General features: G+C 36.6%; 1 protein-coding gene across 1 annotated transcript; it reads right to left on the bottom strand.

Annotated features, from left to right (window-relative positions):
- Positions 1-1,671: 1,671 nt before the first annotated feature.
- Positions 1,672-13,675, bottom strand: LOC134653546 (uncharacterized). Its single transcript, XM_063508926.1, has 18 exons — positions 13,287-13,675; positions 12,598-12,839; positions 11,489-11,621; positions 10,573-10,703; positions 9,268-9,515; positions 8,406-8,522; positions 7,107-7,236; positions 6,968-7,026; positions 6,537-6,627; positions 6,382-6,454; positions 5,798-5,945; positions 5,320-5,487; positions 5,012-5,097; positions 4,692-4,845; positions 4,017-4,134; positions 3,518-3,634; positions 3,026-3,123; positions 1,672-1,810 (listed from the first exon to the last, which is right to left on the bottom strand). The coding sequence occupies exons 1-18, from the start codon at positions 13,503-13,505 to the stop codon at positions 1,680-1,682; spliced, it is 2,463 nt and encodes an 820-aa protein (XP_063364996.1). The 5' UTR covers positions 13,506-13,675; the 3' UTR covers positions 1,672-1,679.
- Positions 13,676-16,417: the final 2,742 nt, after the last annotated feature.

Raw genomic sequence — 16,417 nt, 5'->3', positions numbered from 1 at the left:
ATCCAAAGCTTAACCTAGATAGGATTATTACATGGTACGAGTTTTTCACTTTGAGAATACGATTTTCGTAAAATATAATAATGAATACGCACGATATTGCACCACGAAAGGCCATAAATCGCCTCGTCTTCGATGATTGAATGGATCCATAATGTATAATTTATAGGCGAGTTTTTTTTAGTACATGCGTCAACAGCTTTGCACTAAAATCGCCTGGCAAGTATCGCGATATCATGATTTTTAGGCCAAAATCGTACCATGTAAGGGGTCCTTTATTTTGAACCGCTAATTTTGTCGGAGAATCTTTTTTATGGTTGTGTCACGTTGTGTGTGACCATGGTAAAGACTGAGAAAGGAAGCTAATTATTGTATAATCATTTGATAGTCCTTGAAGAATTGTTGCTTAAATATTTTTTTAGCTGATTGTAAACTATAGGTTATAAGGTATTATGTTTATTTAATAAGGAAATATGTTTGTTTAAGTTTGACGTCATTTTCTAGATGCAATTAATTGACTACCAACACGGTTCATATAATGTACAATATAATTTAAATCATCATTTTCGATATTGACATAAAATCTGTCGGTAATTTATGAATCATAAGATTGCTAAATCGTTTCCAATAATTATATTGTAAGTGATTGCAAAAGCTAAATGTGTAAATTGAAATAAAATATATTGAAACAACCCTAGTCTTTTTAATAGGCAAGTTTATTTCCTGATTTTTAGGGTTCCGTAGCCAAATGGCAAAAAACGGAACCCTTATAGATTCGTCATGTCTGTCTGTCTGTCTGTCTGTCTGTCCGTCTGTCTGTCCGTCCGTATGTCACAGCCACTTTTCTCCGAAACTATAAGAACTATACTGTTGAAACTTGGTAAGTAGATGTATTCTGTGAACCGCATTAAGATTTTCACACAAAAATAGAAAAAAAACAATAAATTTTTGGGGTTCCCCATACTTCGAACTGAAACTCAAAAATTTTTTTTTCATCAAACCCATACGTGTGGGGTATCTATGGATAGGTCTTCAAAAATGATATTGAGGTTTCTAATATCATTTTTTTCTAAACTGAATAGTTTGCGCGAGAGACACTTCCAAAGTGGTAAAATGTGTGTCCCCCCCCCCCCTGTAACTTCTAAAATAAGAGAATGATAAAACTAAAAAAAATATATGATGTACATTACCATGTAAACTTCCACCGAAAATTGGTTTGAACGAGATCTAGTAAGTAGTTTTTTTTTAATACGTCATAAATCGCCTAAATACGGAACCCTTCATGGGCGAGTCCGACTCGCACTTGGCCGCTTTTTTTTCTTTTAATACAACGTCGGTGGTTATGGTGGTCGGTGGGTTTGGTGGTTAGGATCTATGGAATAGAGTTGTGACGGGTGTGTTGGTTTCGAGCAAAAAGTTCGTTAGGTATTTATTTATTTTTTGTGCTTAAAATTTGGCAGCCAAACAACGTCCTAACCTTTTGGAAGCCAATGTGGGATATATCCGCACCGTAGGTCCTACGGTACGGATATATCGGTCATTGGCGTCCAAAAGGTTAAATCTCATTGCAGACTCGATATCGCGTCCATGGGACTCGAGAGGAAGTATTTTTTAGTCTGATAATGAAAGAACAAAGTGGCGGGAATTATTGTATTGAGTTTTAGTACATTAACATATATAGTTTATGATAAGACAACACAGCACAAAGTAAAGGCGAGCGAGCCTTTGAGCCTGTTGGCGCGCAACGTGAGCCACTGCTTCTGGTTCGGCACGTACATCTCCGCTGGCATCAGCTGCTCTGGGGCTTCGTTATCTGAAGAAAAAAAGTTGTAAGAAAAACGGTAGTCTACTCGTACTTCTCAAGCCAAACAAATCCTCTCGCACAGATCTTGACATTTTTGACTTCAACTTAAAAAAAGTTCACGTTAAAATTTAACTCTAGAATGCTAGACGTTTGACATTGACTTGCTCAAAAATAACGCAAAGAAATTAAGTAAAGTATGTATGTATGTAGGTAAAATTCTCATCAGTCTTGTGCACGTCGTCAGGCGTGTCTCACTCCGCGATTTCGTCGCTTTGCTACAGGTAGCTAAAAGTACATCCGTTCCACACCAATTTTGGTGGTTAGCCATAAGCCGCGCGTGGCGCTGTCGCCACCTAGCGGCCATATCTGTCATGATCGTAACAGACGCGTTTTGTTAGACTTGTTAGAGGGTGAGTCTTCTATACCTAGTACTATTATTTATTCTGTGACGTTGTCTAATCAAATCATCACATGAAATTTAATCTTCTACATAGTAGTTAGATTTCATATTTAAATGAGAGCAACAATTGAGACGCGGCGCTATCAATTAAATATGAAACCTAACTACTTTGTAGAAGGTTCAAATTCCTATCAATCCACGACACCGACTGTTTGATGTCAATATTACCTTTGACATTAAACTAGGAATCCTCTAGACGGAGTTCAGAGCAATTATTTCATGAAACCGATGCTGCCAAAAATCCTGGGGTGCGGGGGACGAGGTGAGCGAGTCCCGTGCCGTGATTGGTCCGTTCAAAGACACGGACGTCACACAAAGAAATTAAAATTGAAATTGATATTCCGATGTACATACATCTTTTGTGTTTTTTATTTATTTATTTGACATTTAGATTTTATTCTAGAAACATCCTAGACTAGTATTTTTTATACAATTTTTTTTTCATGTTTGACGATCCTTTTGTGAAATTCTTAATTTAATTTAATTTGTGTTTAATTTGATTTGTATAATAATCCAATATTCTTATGGAATAATAACATCAATAAATTGCTCTGATAATTAGCTTAAGATAATTTATAAGTATGTTACGATTCATAAGTGCTTGTTGCTAGGCCTACATGAATAAAGTATATTTTGACTATTGACTATAAAGACACTTTGACTCGAAGATGGAGTAAAACTACCGTATATTTGTGGCAGCGCTACTATGCTCAGTCTGGAGGATGTCTTGTCTGTGCCTGTGAATGAATGGTACATAAGCTAACCGTCTTTCCGTCGTCTCGCGGACTGCATGGTGGAGTCTTGCATGGAAATGAGGTCTCCGGGCGCGTGTAGCAACAGGCGACCCACGCCTTCGCACCTCCTACAGCGATTACAATTATAACCACTTATATATACGACTTTATTGACAAGACAGTAAGGTCTATATTAACTTATCTTGTAACAAAATCTTGCAAGTTGATTTTAACCTACATATACCTAATAGCCGTACCGTTTTGAAACTGTGCAAGTTCATACAAATTACGGTATCATGGACGGGACACCAATATAATATAATTACGCGCGTGCGATAGAGATCAATCGGCGGGTCAATGTACCAAATTCCTTGTGCTTAGCGTCCTTATTTTAGTACAGTCGACAGTAATTTACTATTTTAAACTTATTTTTCATTTATTCTCATACATTTATTTCCTTGTTCTCTCGCATTAAGATACCCAGTGCTGATTTTTAAGTTGTGTTGCTGAAAACGAGTATACCTCAACACTTCATTCTGCAACATCTGTTTCCTGGCCGCGGCGGTGAGGTGTTTGCACTCCGTCAACCAGTTGCGGACTTCGTTGAAATCCGCCAAAAGTTGCGATGCCGCGTCTTTGCTGAAAAAGTACAATAACAAAGTTAGACAGATAACAAAATATATGAAATGTTATTTAACCTTTTCGACGCCGTGTCAAACACAAAAGCTGTCACGCTGACGCCACGTCACCAAAGTGTCAAAACTGAAATTGAACTTTATGCATATGCACGTAGGTCTATGTTGCTCTGTTATGTGACCGATTAATCCGTCTTTGGCGTTGAACCTACGGTGCGGATATATCGGTCATTGGCGTCCAAGAGGTTAAGTATTAGATAGCTCTATAACGAAGATAGTGTCAGATATTTTTATGAAGAAATACCTACCTGTCAGTATACTTATAATATACTCGTGATCCTTTGAAAATAAAATATGTAAAAATAAAAATTATGTTGGTATATTACCTAAACTTGACTTTGGCCATGTAAATGTGATGAAGCCACGACTCGCCCATGATTCGTAGAATCATGTTCAATGTCGTAATGTCTTCCGTCGCCTTGACCACCGGTAACATCATTTTATCTGAAACGAAAAAAGGGATTCCGTATTTTTTTAACCATTTTAGAATCCGGTTTGAGTATAGTTACGGGGTGTAGAGTGCGAGACAAGACGCCTTTCGGCTTTAGTCCGCCAAGCTACCTACATATACCTATACTACATAATTCACAGGCTTGTTTTGATACTGTTATCTAATACCTTTAAACGAGCAATTCTTGTTTATTTATTTATTTATATATATATATATATATTTCGGGGATCACGGAAACGGCTCTAACGATTTCGATGAAATTTACTATATTATGGGGGTTTTTGGGGGCGAAAAATCGATCTAGGTCTTATCTCTGGGAAAACGCGCATTTTCGAGTTTTTATATGTTTTCCGAGCGAAGCTCGGTCACCCAGATATTGTAAGTAATATCGGTTAATAGACAGGTAGAGAGCGCTAGAAGAAACTCCATCTAAAGTCGGCCGATTTGTTGGTGCAGATCTACAGAAAAAATGCCAGCTGGTAATTTTGGATGTTAAATGGGTTGAAAAGTAGCAAAATATAACACCTACGATGATATGTGGATATGTTACCTAATAATTCGTGAACGTAGATGGAGCGCTCAGCAGTAGGTGGGTGCGACACGCGTCGCCACTCTGCGTTGCTTGGGAAGATCATCGTGAGATGCGCCAAGCTTGTAGTCGCACAAACTGATGCTAACACTGAAGTGATTTCCTCAGTTGCTTCCTGGATTAAGAGTTAAATGTATGTTAAACACACTAGCAAATAGATACCTGCTGAAATTACAACCAACTCGGCAGCCGTATTAAGCGCAACGTTTAAAGGAAAAAAAGAAAGAGCATTGCAAGAGTTGATAATACGATACATTATCTGAAAATGTCACAATCCTGACCTTTAATTTCTGTGTGTTGACTTTTACTTCAGAAACCAGTTTTTCTCTCATTTTTGCACAAACGTTTTCGTGCACGCCGATTTTACCTGTAATAAAACATGGTTTTTAGAAATGATTTCTGGAATTATTTGTTTTTAAATCGTCAATGTAATAATGGTAGGCAACCCGTTATGTGTCTTACCAGATGACCAGCGAATCGTGGATTGACTTTCTGTTTTATGTAGTACGCCCTTTTTATAAGGAAAGATTTTAATAGTTATCGGAATAAGTTGTTTATCTCGAGATGGTTGCCAATACAAGTGGCTCACCTGACTCTATAGTAGCGGTATGATCTGCAAACCGTAGATTAACCAGCTGTTCCATGCACACCTGCATGTCCTTCTGGGTTATTCTGAAGAAGTCGTCCATTTGCCATTGGTTGGCGAGGCGACGCGTTTCCGCGAGACACCACAGTCGGTATGTGTGGATAGAGTGATCTAAACACAATGAAATAGGTTATATTGTATATTTATATACAGTCTACACCTACAAGTATAAGCCTATAAGTATAAGAAAATAAAACTCTACTGGATAAACTTGTCATTTCACAGCATACATATGTAGGTTTTGTTACTATATGGTTGCCTTGACGGAAGGGAAACTTATAAAATATCAAATCGAATTTATATACTTCAAAATACTCTTTCGAACCTATGAGATCCGGTTTGGAAGGCGTTAAACTTCTCTGCTATTATGTATTTATTAGGTAAAGTTCAGGTAATAGGTTATGTATACAATATCACTTACCAAGTCTATGCAAAATGGGTATTTGCTCCACAAGCGGCAGGTCTTCCAACGGCGCGCCCAGTATGTAATCCCACGTCACTTCGCACTGGTTATTCAATATGACAAGATCTTGTAGCATAAGAGCGAATTTGGCTCCTGATGCTGTGACCTGAATTGATATTATATTTCTATGTTATATCACTCAACTGTACATGTTTTACCACTGCTCAAGTGGTACAGTCTAGCGAGCATGGAAGGTACTTGGCATGCGTTATGGTTGATTTAGACGGTGCGAGATCATTACATTGCGTCATTTGATCGGTCGGCTGAATTGATGTAACCTCAATGGTCCGCAATGTAACTAAAATCGTATACAAGTTCGCGCGCCGTCTAACTGAGCCCTTATTAGGGAGGGATAAGTGACCTGGTCAAAATTGTGTAAGTTAATAATTCATCAGCAGTACCACAGTAGAGTTCGGGAATACTGATTCGTCTACTGAGACGGCGACGAAAATTTTATAGACAGCCGAGGGTGAGCGAATCCGTAGTAGTAACGAGGCAGGCAATAAAATAATACATTTATTTCCTATTATTATAATACTTACTTCTGTTACATTGATGGAGAGATCAGGGTATTGTTTTAGAGATGTTACAGTCAAATCTGTCGTTAAGGTGGCGCTGAAATGTAAAGATACGTGTTTAGTATGACTAGGTAGGTAATACAGTCACGGACATTTAATCCGAATAAAACATAATTTACCTAAAATGTTTGTCCCACGAAGTAGAGGTTACATGGCAGCCTAATGCGTCAGCAAGAATCCTTAACGCAGCCAATACTAACTCGGGAGTATCTGAAAATTATAAGTTTTGCAACCGTTATAGATATATACGCCCTACCAGGCGTGTCTCACTCCGCGATTTCGTCGCTTTGCTACAGGTAGCTAAAAGTACATCCGTTCGGCCCCAATTTTGGGGAAAGCCATAAGCCGCGCGTGGCGCTGTCGCCACCTAGCGGCCATATCTGTGCTGATCGTATCAGACGCGTTTTGTTAGAGAGTGAGTCTTCTGTACTTAGTACTATTATTTATTCTGTGGCCCTACTTGCTGAGCACAGGCCCCTATCTACAAAAAGGTCTCTCAAATTTGATGTTGGTGGAGTGTTGTATATGTTAACTTAAATGCCATACTTACTACTAGATTTAAATGTAGCGAAAAGCCATTCACGTAGATTTTGACTTGTGTTTGGGGATCTGTAAGAAGTATATACCTACATTATAGTAATCAAAATTGTATCACGATACAATATAAAATCGAAGGTCTATTATGTTACCTTGTAGCTAAGGGGAATGATGACCACCACAATACAATGTGTTCTAGACAGCTACCGACATCGGCCCATAAAATATTTTGGTAATACTCTGTCACCTTCTTTGCTGATTTTTTACTTGCTTGTACGCGACCTGAAATGAACCGCAAACATTGTTCTAAGAGTACCTGCAACCATATGTACACTATTTAGTGACCGAGTGGGTATCAAATCTCGCGAACTTAAATAGAACTCTGTACAATAGGGAATATTACGCGAAACTCTGCGTAGGGGGCACCACTCCCACAATAAGTCACAATCTAAGGGTCTTCCGCAAACGAGAGAGTCGATATTTTTTTATCTAACCTTATCACTCTTGCATATTCGAGCGATAAACAGGCAGTTAGCCGAGTTTCGATTTCGCGTTTCCCGGGAGGCCCTTTGTATCAATGTCATATTTGATTGTTTGTGAAAACTTGTCAAAAAAAACAGTTTAAGGTACAGTATAAGTTACTCTATGGTTTACTAAAGGTGCTAGTGCTGCACTCTGGCGGGCAAAATATTGCAGTAATACTCCCTATTTACAAAGAGTCATAACTTGGTCAGAGCCTGCGCTAGGAGACTAGAAAATATGCTGTGATATTTATAGTTCTAGGCTATAGCGTGATATAATACAATTACAATGTTATGTGACAAAGCTTCAACAGGCATGTAATGTGATTTACACGAAACTGCTGGAAAACAACTGTAACATAATAATTATGTCATTACAATAATTAAGTAGATGATTAGATTACCTACTTCGTAAAAAACTCCAAAGAATACCCATCGTTTAAAGCAGAGTTTTTTTTTATAAAACGACAAGGTTCTAAAATTATTTACTTGGCAGAAAGTAAGTTATTAACAGCAACACTCTTAATTGGCCGTTATATCCATGCAATAAGATTAACGAATAGTTAGTTGTGCTGGCAACTGAATGATTATTTCTAGATTCTAGAAGTCGAGTGTAGTCACCATCAAATATAGCCGAGCGGCCAAGGTACATAAACGTGGACTCTATTTTTCAAGACTTTTACACATTCATTGCCACCCAGCCAAACAAAACATCCGCGCCAGGCCACAAAAATTTCGTCATATAAAGCTGTAGTACCACGTTCCCGACTATCGGGTCGTCCGGCCTGGGAACGAAATCATAAAATACCCGATAGTCGGGCTTTCGGCACTGAATGTGTTAAAATGCAGATATTTTTGGGTAAATATCTTGACCGTGAGGTACCTATCTGATGGCGACTTGACGCGAACGCTCATAAGTATTGTAAGTACCTGACTTGAATTTCTTAACTCCATTATTTCCTAGTAATGTGGGGGCCATATTTGCAACCGTGTCTAAGAGGATTTCTATGTACATTTCTTCACTCTGTAGAATGCTATTTACATTTTCTGAAAACATTACAAAAAATGTTAGGATGTTAGGTCATATGAGATACAAATCCATGTAGGTACCTAGATAATGACGACCTGTCTGGCCTAGTGGGTATAGTTCGTTTTTTTAGCATTAGAAAGAAGGTAAGCGATCTTGACATGTCTTTTAATTAAAAACGCTTTTTAAAAATCAGTAACTTATACTTATGAAAGCAGAAGAATATAAATGACCGTATTAGATTCATAATTGTTACATATTTACCGTAACTTATTTTTAAAACATGTTTTTCAATTAAAAGACACGTCAAGATTGTTTACCTTTTTTCTAATGCTAAAAAAACGAACTATCGTGACCCTGCCTGAAGCCGATGGTCCCGTGTTCAAATTCCGGTGGGTAAGGGCATTTATTGCAAAGAAAGACTATTTTTTTTTATACTCGGTTGGTTATAAATACATATTACTCGGTTCCCGTAAAAGTATAAAACTTTACCTTTCTTCAGAAAGTGTATCTGACATCTGTAACTACTTTTAACTTTCAAGTTATTTCGCTTTTACTGAACTGTGGAGCGGTGGGCAAAGTTATGTTAAAGTGCAAAGTTTTATACTTTTACGGTATCACACTGATGCGGATCCGCACCCCAGTATGCGAGCGGGACATCGCTATATACTTACACAAATGCTGTCTCGCTCACACAGCGGGGCGGAGTTCGGATCTGCATCCAACCCGAAGACCGAGAGGTATTAAGTAAAAACAATTTCTCACCATCAGAATTAAAAATATTCTCCAAAACACACTGGTTAGTTAACAACGACGTATACGCTATCTCACAGTCCGAGTTCTGAGACAGAACCTCCGTGATCATCTTGTTCTGCTCCTTCTTAAGTTCTATGAGGCTCTGGGCTTGCTTCATTTTGGATTTCTTGTGCTCTATGAAGGACTCACGCCGTTTGTCTACGGTCAGCTCTCGAGACATGGACGATGTTGGTGGGGTGATGTGTTTTGTTAGGGTACTGAAAGCGACAGGGGAAAATTGTGCCATACAAAAGGTATGTATGTATGTATGTATGTATATACTTTATTGCACATAGAAATAAAAACACGAGAAACATAGTTACAGAGTAAATTAAATACAACAAAGGCGAACTTATCCCTGTATGGGATCTCTTCCAGTTAACCTTTGAGGAAACGAATAAAACAAAACAGAAGTAACGATGAATGACAAACAAAACAATAGTGTACAATCACTAAAGTTAATGAAATGCAAGTTTTGAATACACATTGTTACAAATAATATACATAAACATAAATAGAAATACTTAAATAAATAAAAATAAAGCGTACATATATAAATATAACCTAAATTAAATAAATAAATAAATACTCAATATATATCATAAAACAAATAGATATGAGATCGAACCAGAAAAGTAAAGGAAACTAAAGAAGTACTAATCGAGGAAAACCGAACTACTTATGTATCGGAAAGCCACAATTTTTTAAGCCTCTCCTTGAGTGATGCTACAGATTGGGATTGCCTCACGGAGGTAATACATTATCAGTATCATATAAGCTGAAAGACGGTTAATGCTGGCATAGGATATATATCTAATCGGCCCACTCGGTGGGAGTCTTGCTGGTTAACCACTTGCATACTTTTCTGCTAACGATTGCATTTTGAGGGAGCGTGCATGAACTATAGGAGCCGTCAGATTTTTGGCGCGAGGCGTAAATGTGAAGTTCATGCTTCCGATGTAGCCCACAAGATGGCAGAACCTACTATGCACAAGAAAACGTACGAGAAAGGTAGATGGCAGTAGTTGCTTTGGCAATGTACATGTTTATGTTTCCAAATCAGGCCTCAAGATGGCAGATCCTCCAACGCGCACGGTTCCTAATATCTTTGCTATTATATAGACGAGTCCATTAAATTGGGATTAAAAGAGGATGATAACATAAGATGTTAACATTCTACTTCCTTCATCTATTCTTTCTTTGATAAGTAGTATATTTAAACATTGCTTAGATCTTATGTGTAAGGTATAAGGTACATTTTGGTATAATCCTTACTGATATATCTCCAAGCTCTCTGCGGTGCTGGCGCCAGAGTCATTGTCGGAGTCGACTTCTGGCTTGTACATCTTGACCAGACAGTTGATCAGCCGGTGACAATCGATCTCTACACGGCTTTTAGCCAGTACCTATAACATAATTCATAATAATTTTCAGATAATGTTAGAAAAAGGCTCAAAATAATTCGAAAGCCGAATAAGTGGTCTACGTCTACCTTGGAGGATATAATCAAACGGAGACGCCATGTCTGTAATTTTCTGTACAAAACAGTCTGCCGATTTTTGCGGGGGAGGGGAACGTCAAATGTATGCGTAACATAAAAATAGCCATGTCAGATAAACGTCAGTCCATACATTGTGTATGACCGTTGGCCGCCTATTTTCGACAGAGGGGAAAGCCTGTTAATGGCTACTCCGTTTAGTTGTATCCTCCAAGACGTCTACGGGTATTTTGACCTACTAATTCACTCTATCTAGATTACCATGTACAACGTAGGGACGAGGTCGTCAAATTTTAAGAGCCCATCAACGTGCACACTAGCGCCACTGCTAAATAATCGTGATTATTTCAATTTAACGAAAGATATTTAAAAAAAGGGGGCCGCTACGTACTGTATCTTGTATTAAAGTACCTTTTGAATACATCAAATTAGTTTCTATGTTGCTGGATTCGTCAATCTATGAACTCAAAACAAAAACGGCCGTTTTAACTTTGGACGCATTGATGGGCTCTTAAGAGTAGGTAGGTAGTAGTAGAAATCATCAACTTCAGAATGCTGAACCACAATGCTGATTTGGGTGGCAAAAATACTGAAGAATTGCAAGTTTCAATTAGGGTGAACTTTGCTATATGGAAAGCTGGAAACACCATCTCTTTGTAGATATACTCGTATTCAGATTGATTGCAAACTTACTTGTACAATTTTGGTGAGCGTAATGGCCTTGGTTTCACTTATTGTGTTCGGGTACGTGTTGCTGCAGATGCTGAATCTTGATGAGAACTTTTTGTAGCTCAGACCTATCATTTGGTTGTATATAGAAACTAAGCTGCAACATAACCAATTAGTTTTAATTTTACTAAACTGTAAGCTTTACATTTTTAAGAACTATGAAAGGCGTCGTTGCTACAACTTGCAATGGCTAAAAATGTTGTCAAACACTACTTAAACATACATTTTTCTACTCCAGCACTTAAATGTGTCAATTAAATGACTGACAGTGATATCTAAAGCAATGTCATTTGAATGATTTGTCTATAGGCTCATAAGATGACTGCTAGCAGTCATCTTATGAGTATAATACAACTGCTTTATTTTTTTTAAAGATACAAGTTCCGATCATCTTGATTGAAAGAGGTATGTTTTCATTTACAATAATAACTCTTTTTTTTAAATAATAACTCAATTTTTTTTAAATAATAACTCTTTTTTTTTAATAATAACTCTTTTTTTTTTTTTTTTTGCTGCAGCTGTCATAGAAAAAGTAATGTATGCAACAGCTCATAATTGGTTCTTAAAATTCTCGGGTCTTTTTTTACAAAACTCGACTACGTCTCGTTTTGTAACTTCGACCCTTGAATTTTAAGAACCCTTATTATATCACTGTTGCATAAACTACTATTAAAATACATGTAAAATTTTAAAGTGGAATAATTACTGTCTTGGGTGAGACTTGAACTCACGGCCTCTGGAGCGATACTCCAGCGCTCTGCCATCTGAGCCACCAAGAACTCATCCATAGCCAGAAAATCTTAAGCAGCATCAGCAATAGCATCGTTCGCATACGTTTATGCGTGTTAAAAATTAAAATTACATGTAAAATGTTTAAAAAACTTAAAACTGAACGGAGAAGCTTTTTTCGCATAGAAATTTCTACTTGGAAGTCGGTAGCCTGACAGGCCACAAGGAAGCGACATCTTATTCAAAAATACGTTTACGGAGCTTACTACTTAAAATATGTAGTTTTAAGGACTAATAACCAAAAATTTCTCGGAACAAAAAATTTACTTAAGTAAGAAACGTACCACAAACTAGACTCGATCATCTTCCTCGAGTCATCTCTATGCAAGCAAGTACTCAGTATAGTGACGATGAGCCCATGCATCGCCTGCATCATTATGAACCTCACACTGCACAATTTGTCGAACACGTGGTCATGCTTGCTTAGTAGAAGGGGGTTCTCTTTCTTCATACGAGCAAGTTTGGGATTTAGCTTGTAGAATGATTTTACTATTTTTGAGAGGTATTCTATAATTTGGTCTAGTACCTGGAATAAATAGGTAAACAGATTAATACCTATAAGTTACTCTTTACGTGATTAGAGATGAAGGAACATTACGTGAATGTGTTAACTTCTAGTTAGTAATTTAACAGACTGATTTGACCCATTTCATATCCGACCTTAACATCAACATAATAAAGTCGATTTTTAAAACACAGCGCTCAATGCACAATAAGCCTTAGCGACTCAAAATTCAAGTGAGTGAAACCGTTGTCGTATAAACAGTTTGAAAATATGTCTCACGAAAGTTTAATATCCACAATAAGCCATTATAATAAGAATATATTATACATAGGCGGGGTGGTACACGAAAACTTTAATAATAGAGATTTGCCATTTCCAAAATTATCAAGCAAATGCAATGAACTCAATTAGTACTCGCCTGTGTATTAAACCAAACAATGCATTCAATTACTTAGTACGTGTACTTGCCTGTATATTAACCAGCCCGGTAATATAACTCCTATTGGACAGCGAATGCGGAATGCTGCTGCCTTTGGGACCCTTCCATTTGTTGTCCGCACCTATAATCACTTTTGTCATGGCGTAACACACCGTCTCCATTTCTCTGCAGTGGTGAAACAATTCTTCCTCTTCACTTGTCTCTTCGCTTATCCATTTCTTATTGACATTGGCCGGCGTTATTGCCATTTTGAAATAGATATAGCTTGTATATGTTTTTTTATGTTATTTCATTTTAACAGCAGTTTTTAATTTGGTAAACAAATGGTATTTCTTCCGTAGCATGTTGCCTCGTGAAGAGCATTTGGGGAACTGTTTACTGCAGGGGTTGGAAACTTAATCGATGGTCGGAGACGTCGGTGCCATCCTCCGTGGACGTAGCGCTTAAGCCCTTGTAGGACAACTTTCAAATTGTTGTTCGACATTGTAACACCGACCTTGGGTTATGCTTAGACTCTTAGAGGATTGCAATTAAGTTTGAAAAGCTGAGTGTATACTAGAGAACACTGAAAATAAATGCTTTCAGTGTGAAACTTAGTGATGTTTTATATGTTTAACCGAGTTTTATTTTGGCTACTTAGTTTTTCATCTTCTTTATTAAGGGTTTTGGCCTTTTATATATTACTATCCACTGTGCTTTGAATCTTTATTCTGAAAAATCAGAATTGCATTTATCTTGGCAATTTTTGATTTGTGGGTGCCTAGAGAACAAAAGTAATACTCACTAGGCGTTAGAGATTTTGGGTTATTCCCACTAGTTACCACCAAGTTGATACCAGTGGTAACTACTGGGAATATTTTTCCCACCTTTTACCACTGGTAACTACTGGGAAAAATTATTCCCAGTAGTTACCACCAACTCGGTTTAGTGGTATCTACTGGGAATTTTTATTCCCAGTAGTTACCACCAAAATTTTGTTAGAGTTAAATACTAATAAAAACAGTATAAAAATAGTATAGTATAAATATATAGTGATTTTGAATTACCTAATAAAATCACTTGAAAAATAATCTAAATGGATTATTAAATTTATCTTACATATTTTTTTTTTTTACAAACAAGATATATACAGTGTATTACTAAAAGAAATTAAAAACTAGCTTAAATCTAAAATAGGCCCTTGAGGCATTGTACATATTTTATAGTTTTTGTACTAGTACCGGTTAAACTGTTTCAACATTCATGGTCACGTTTAAGGCAGTTTACTAAAACACTAATCGACTCATAATTGTTTATTAAATCACTCTATATTTATACTATACTATTTTATACTGTTTTTATTAGTATTTAACTCTTAACAAAATAAAACTAAACCAACTTGGTGGTAACTACTGGGAATAATTTTTCCCAGTAGTTACCAGTGGTAAAAGGTGGGGAAAAAATTCCCAGTAGTTACCACTGGTAACAATTTGGTGGTAACTAGTGAGAATAACCCGAGATTTTTTGTCGTAAATCTCAAATGTATTTTTACTCTTGCGAAATATAAAAACATTACCTTAGGTAATATCGAATATGCAAACTGCTCATATTTTAACCCATGTACGCGCTGCACTATAACTCTCTACGAAGATAAGAGAACTCAAGGTTCGCCACACAAGGTAGCTTCCAAATCGAGTTTTACGTAATCTCCTTTGCTTCAGACATCCATAACTTTGATTTACGAGAACCAATCGTAATAAAAATACTACAATTTCATGTACAATTTTATTTATAACCCTCATGAACATAAAATAGTTGATTGTATGACAGTAACAAAATAATCTTAAAATCTTGAACAAATCTAGTTTTGAAGGAAGAAGTATATCACAGAAAATAATATATAATTAAACGTACATTATCTATAAGTAAGTAAAACATAATAACTAATATTGTCATTTGAACATCGATATTTAAATTTAACGGCAGGTATACAGTGTAGGTTATAATAATTAAGATTGGGCTTACAAGTAGTTGTATATTTATCACCTTCTTAATAAAAATGGATCTTTGACCTGTTGTAGATTTGGACGTGCACTTGACTAAAATTGTCAAATTTAATACCAAGTTCATTCTAACTTATTTCAAATAATGAAGGAAATTCTGCAAAAACTAGCTGCTAACGACCAGTGCTTTAGGTGCCAATAAAAATATAGGTATTTTACGCTTAGATATTGTTTTTCGAAAATTGCTCCTAAAACTACTACCCTACTAACTACTTAGGAAATTAGGATGAAAGGGTTACATACCCTTTACCTATACCCTAAACCTTTCATCCTAATTTCCTAAAAAATAGCGTCGCAACCCAACCCAACGCAAGTTGTTTAAAAGTTCACTAATTCAAAACTATCAAGTATTTTGTTAATTAATAGAATATAACATTAAGATTTACGATATGTGTAAGTTAAAAACTCACTACCAGTTTCCTTTTTTAGGGGAAAAATTGGTGCGTTCTATAATCAACTAAGGTACCGAGAGAAAGGGGTCGTGCAGCCAAAGCATAAATCAGACGAGACGTTTTTATGGTGTCATTTAGGGCGCGTCGGTGTCACGAATAGCCTCTTGTCACGGCATAGGGGCAGAGGCAAGGTTCAAGAAGTTTTTTTCTTTATTAGTGACATCGCAATTATCGCAAATATTTGAGATATCGCTGAGAGCCAAAACTTAGGTAACATATGCTTTCTTTGACTGTATTTTGATTATAAAAGTTCATAAATATTTCTCATTAGACAGTTCAAAAATGTTACATTTCATAAGCGTTTAGTCACGCCATGTCGCAAGTTGAAGGCTGTTTAGTGTTAATTGTAAAAGGAATATAATTTATATAAGAATTATTGAGTTTCGCATAACAAAGAAAACTATGTACATTAAAATATACAAATTAGCAATTCACATTAAGCAGCTAGCTTTAGTTATTTAAAATAAGAACTAGTAATTCGATAACAGAGGTAAAAGTATATAGTCACAACAATATTGAGGCACGAATGAATGAGGTGATTGAAAATTATATGTTACTAGCGACCCGCCCCGGCTTCGCACGGGTTAACAAATTATACATAAACCTTCCTATTTAATCACTCTATCTATTAAAAAAAACCGCATCAAAATCCGTTGCGTAGTTTTA

Source organism: Cydia amplana, chromosome 13 (genome assembly GCF_948474715.1).
Source record: "Cydia amplana chromosome 13, ilCydAmpl1.1, whole genome shotgun sequence".
Lineage (NCBI taxonomy): Eukaryota > Metazoa > Arthropoda > Insecta > Lepidoptera > Tortricidae > Cydia > Cydia amplana.
Note: the sequence above shows the minus strand (reverse complement) of the source record. Positions and strands in the feature narration are given on the sequence as shown.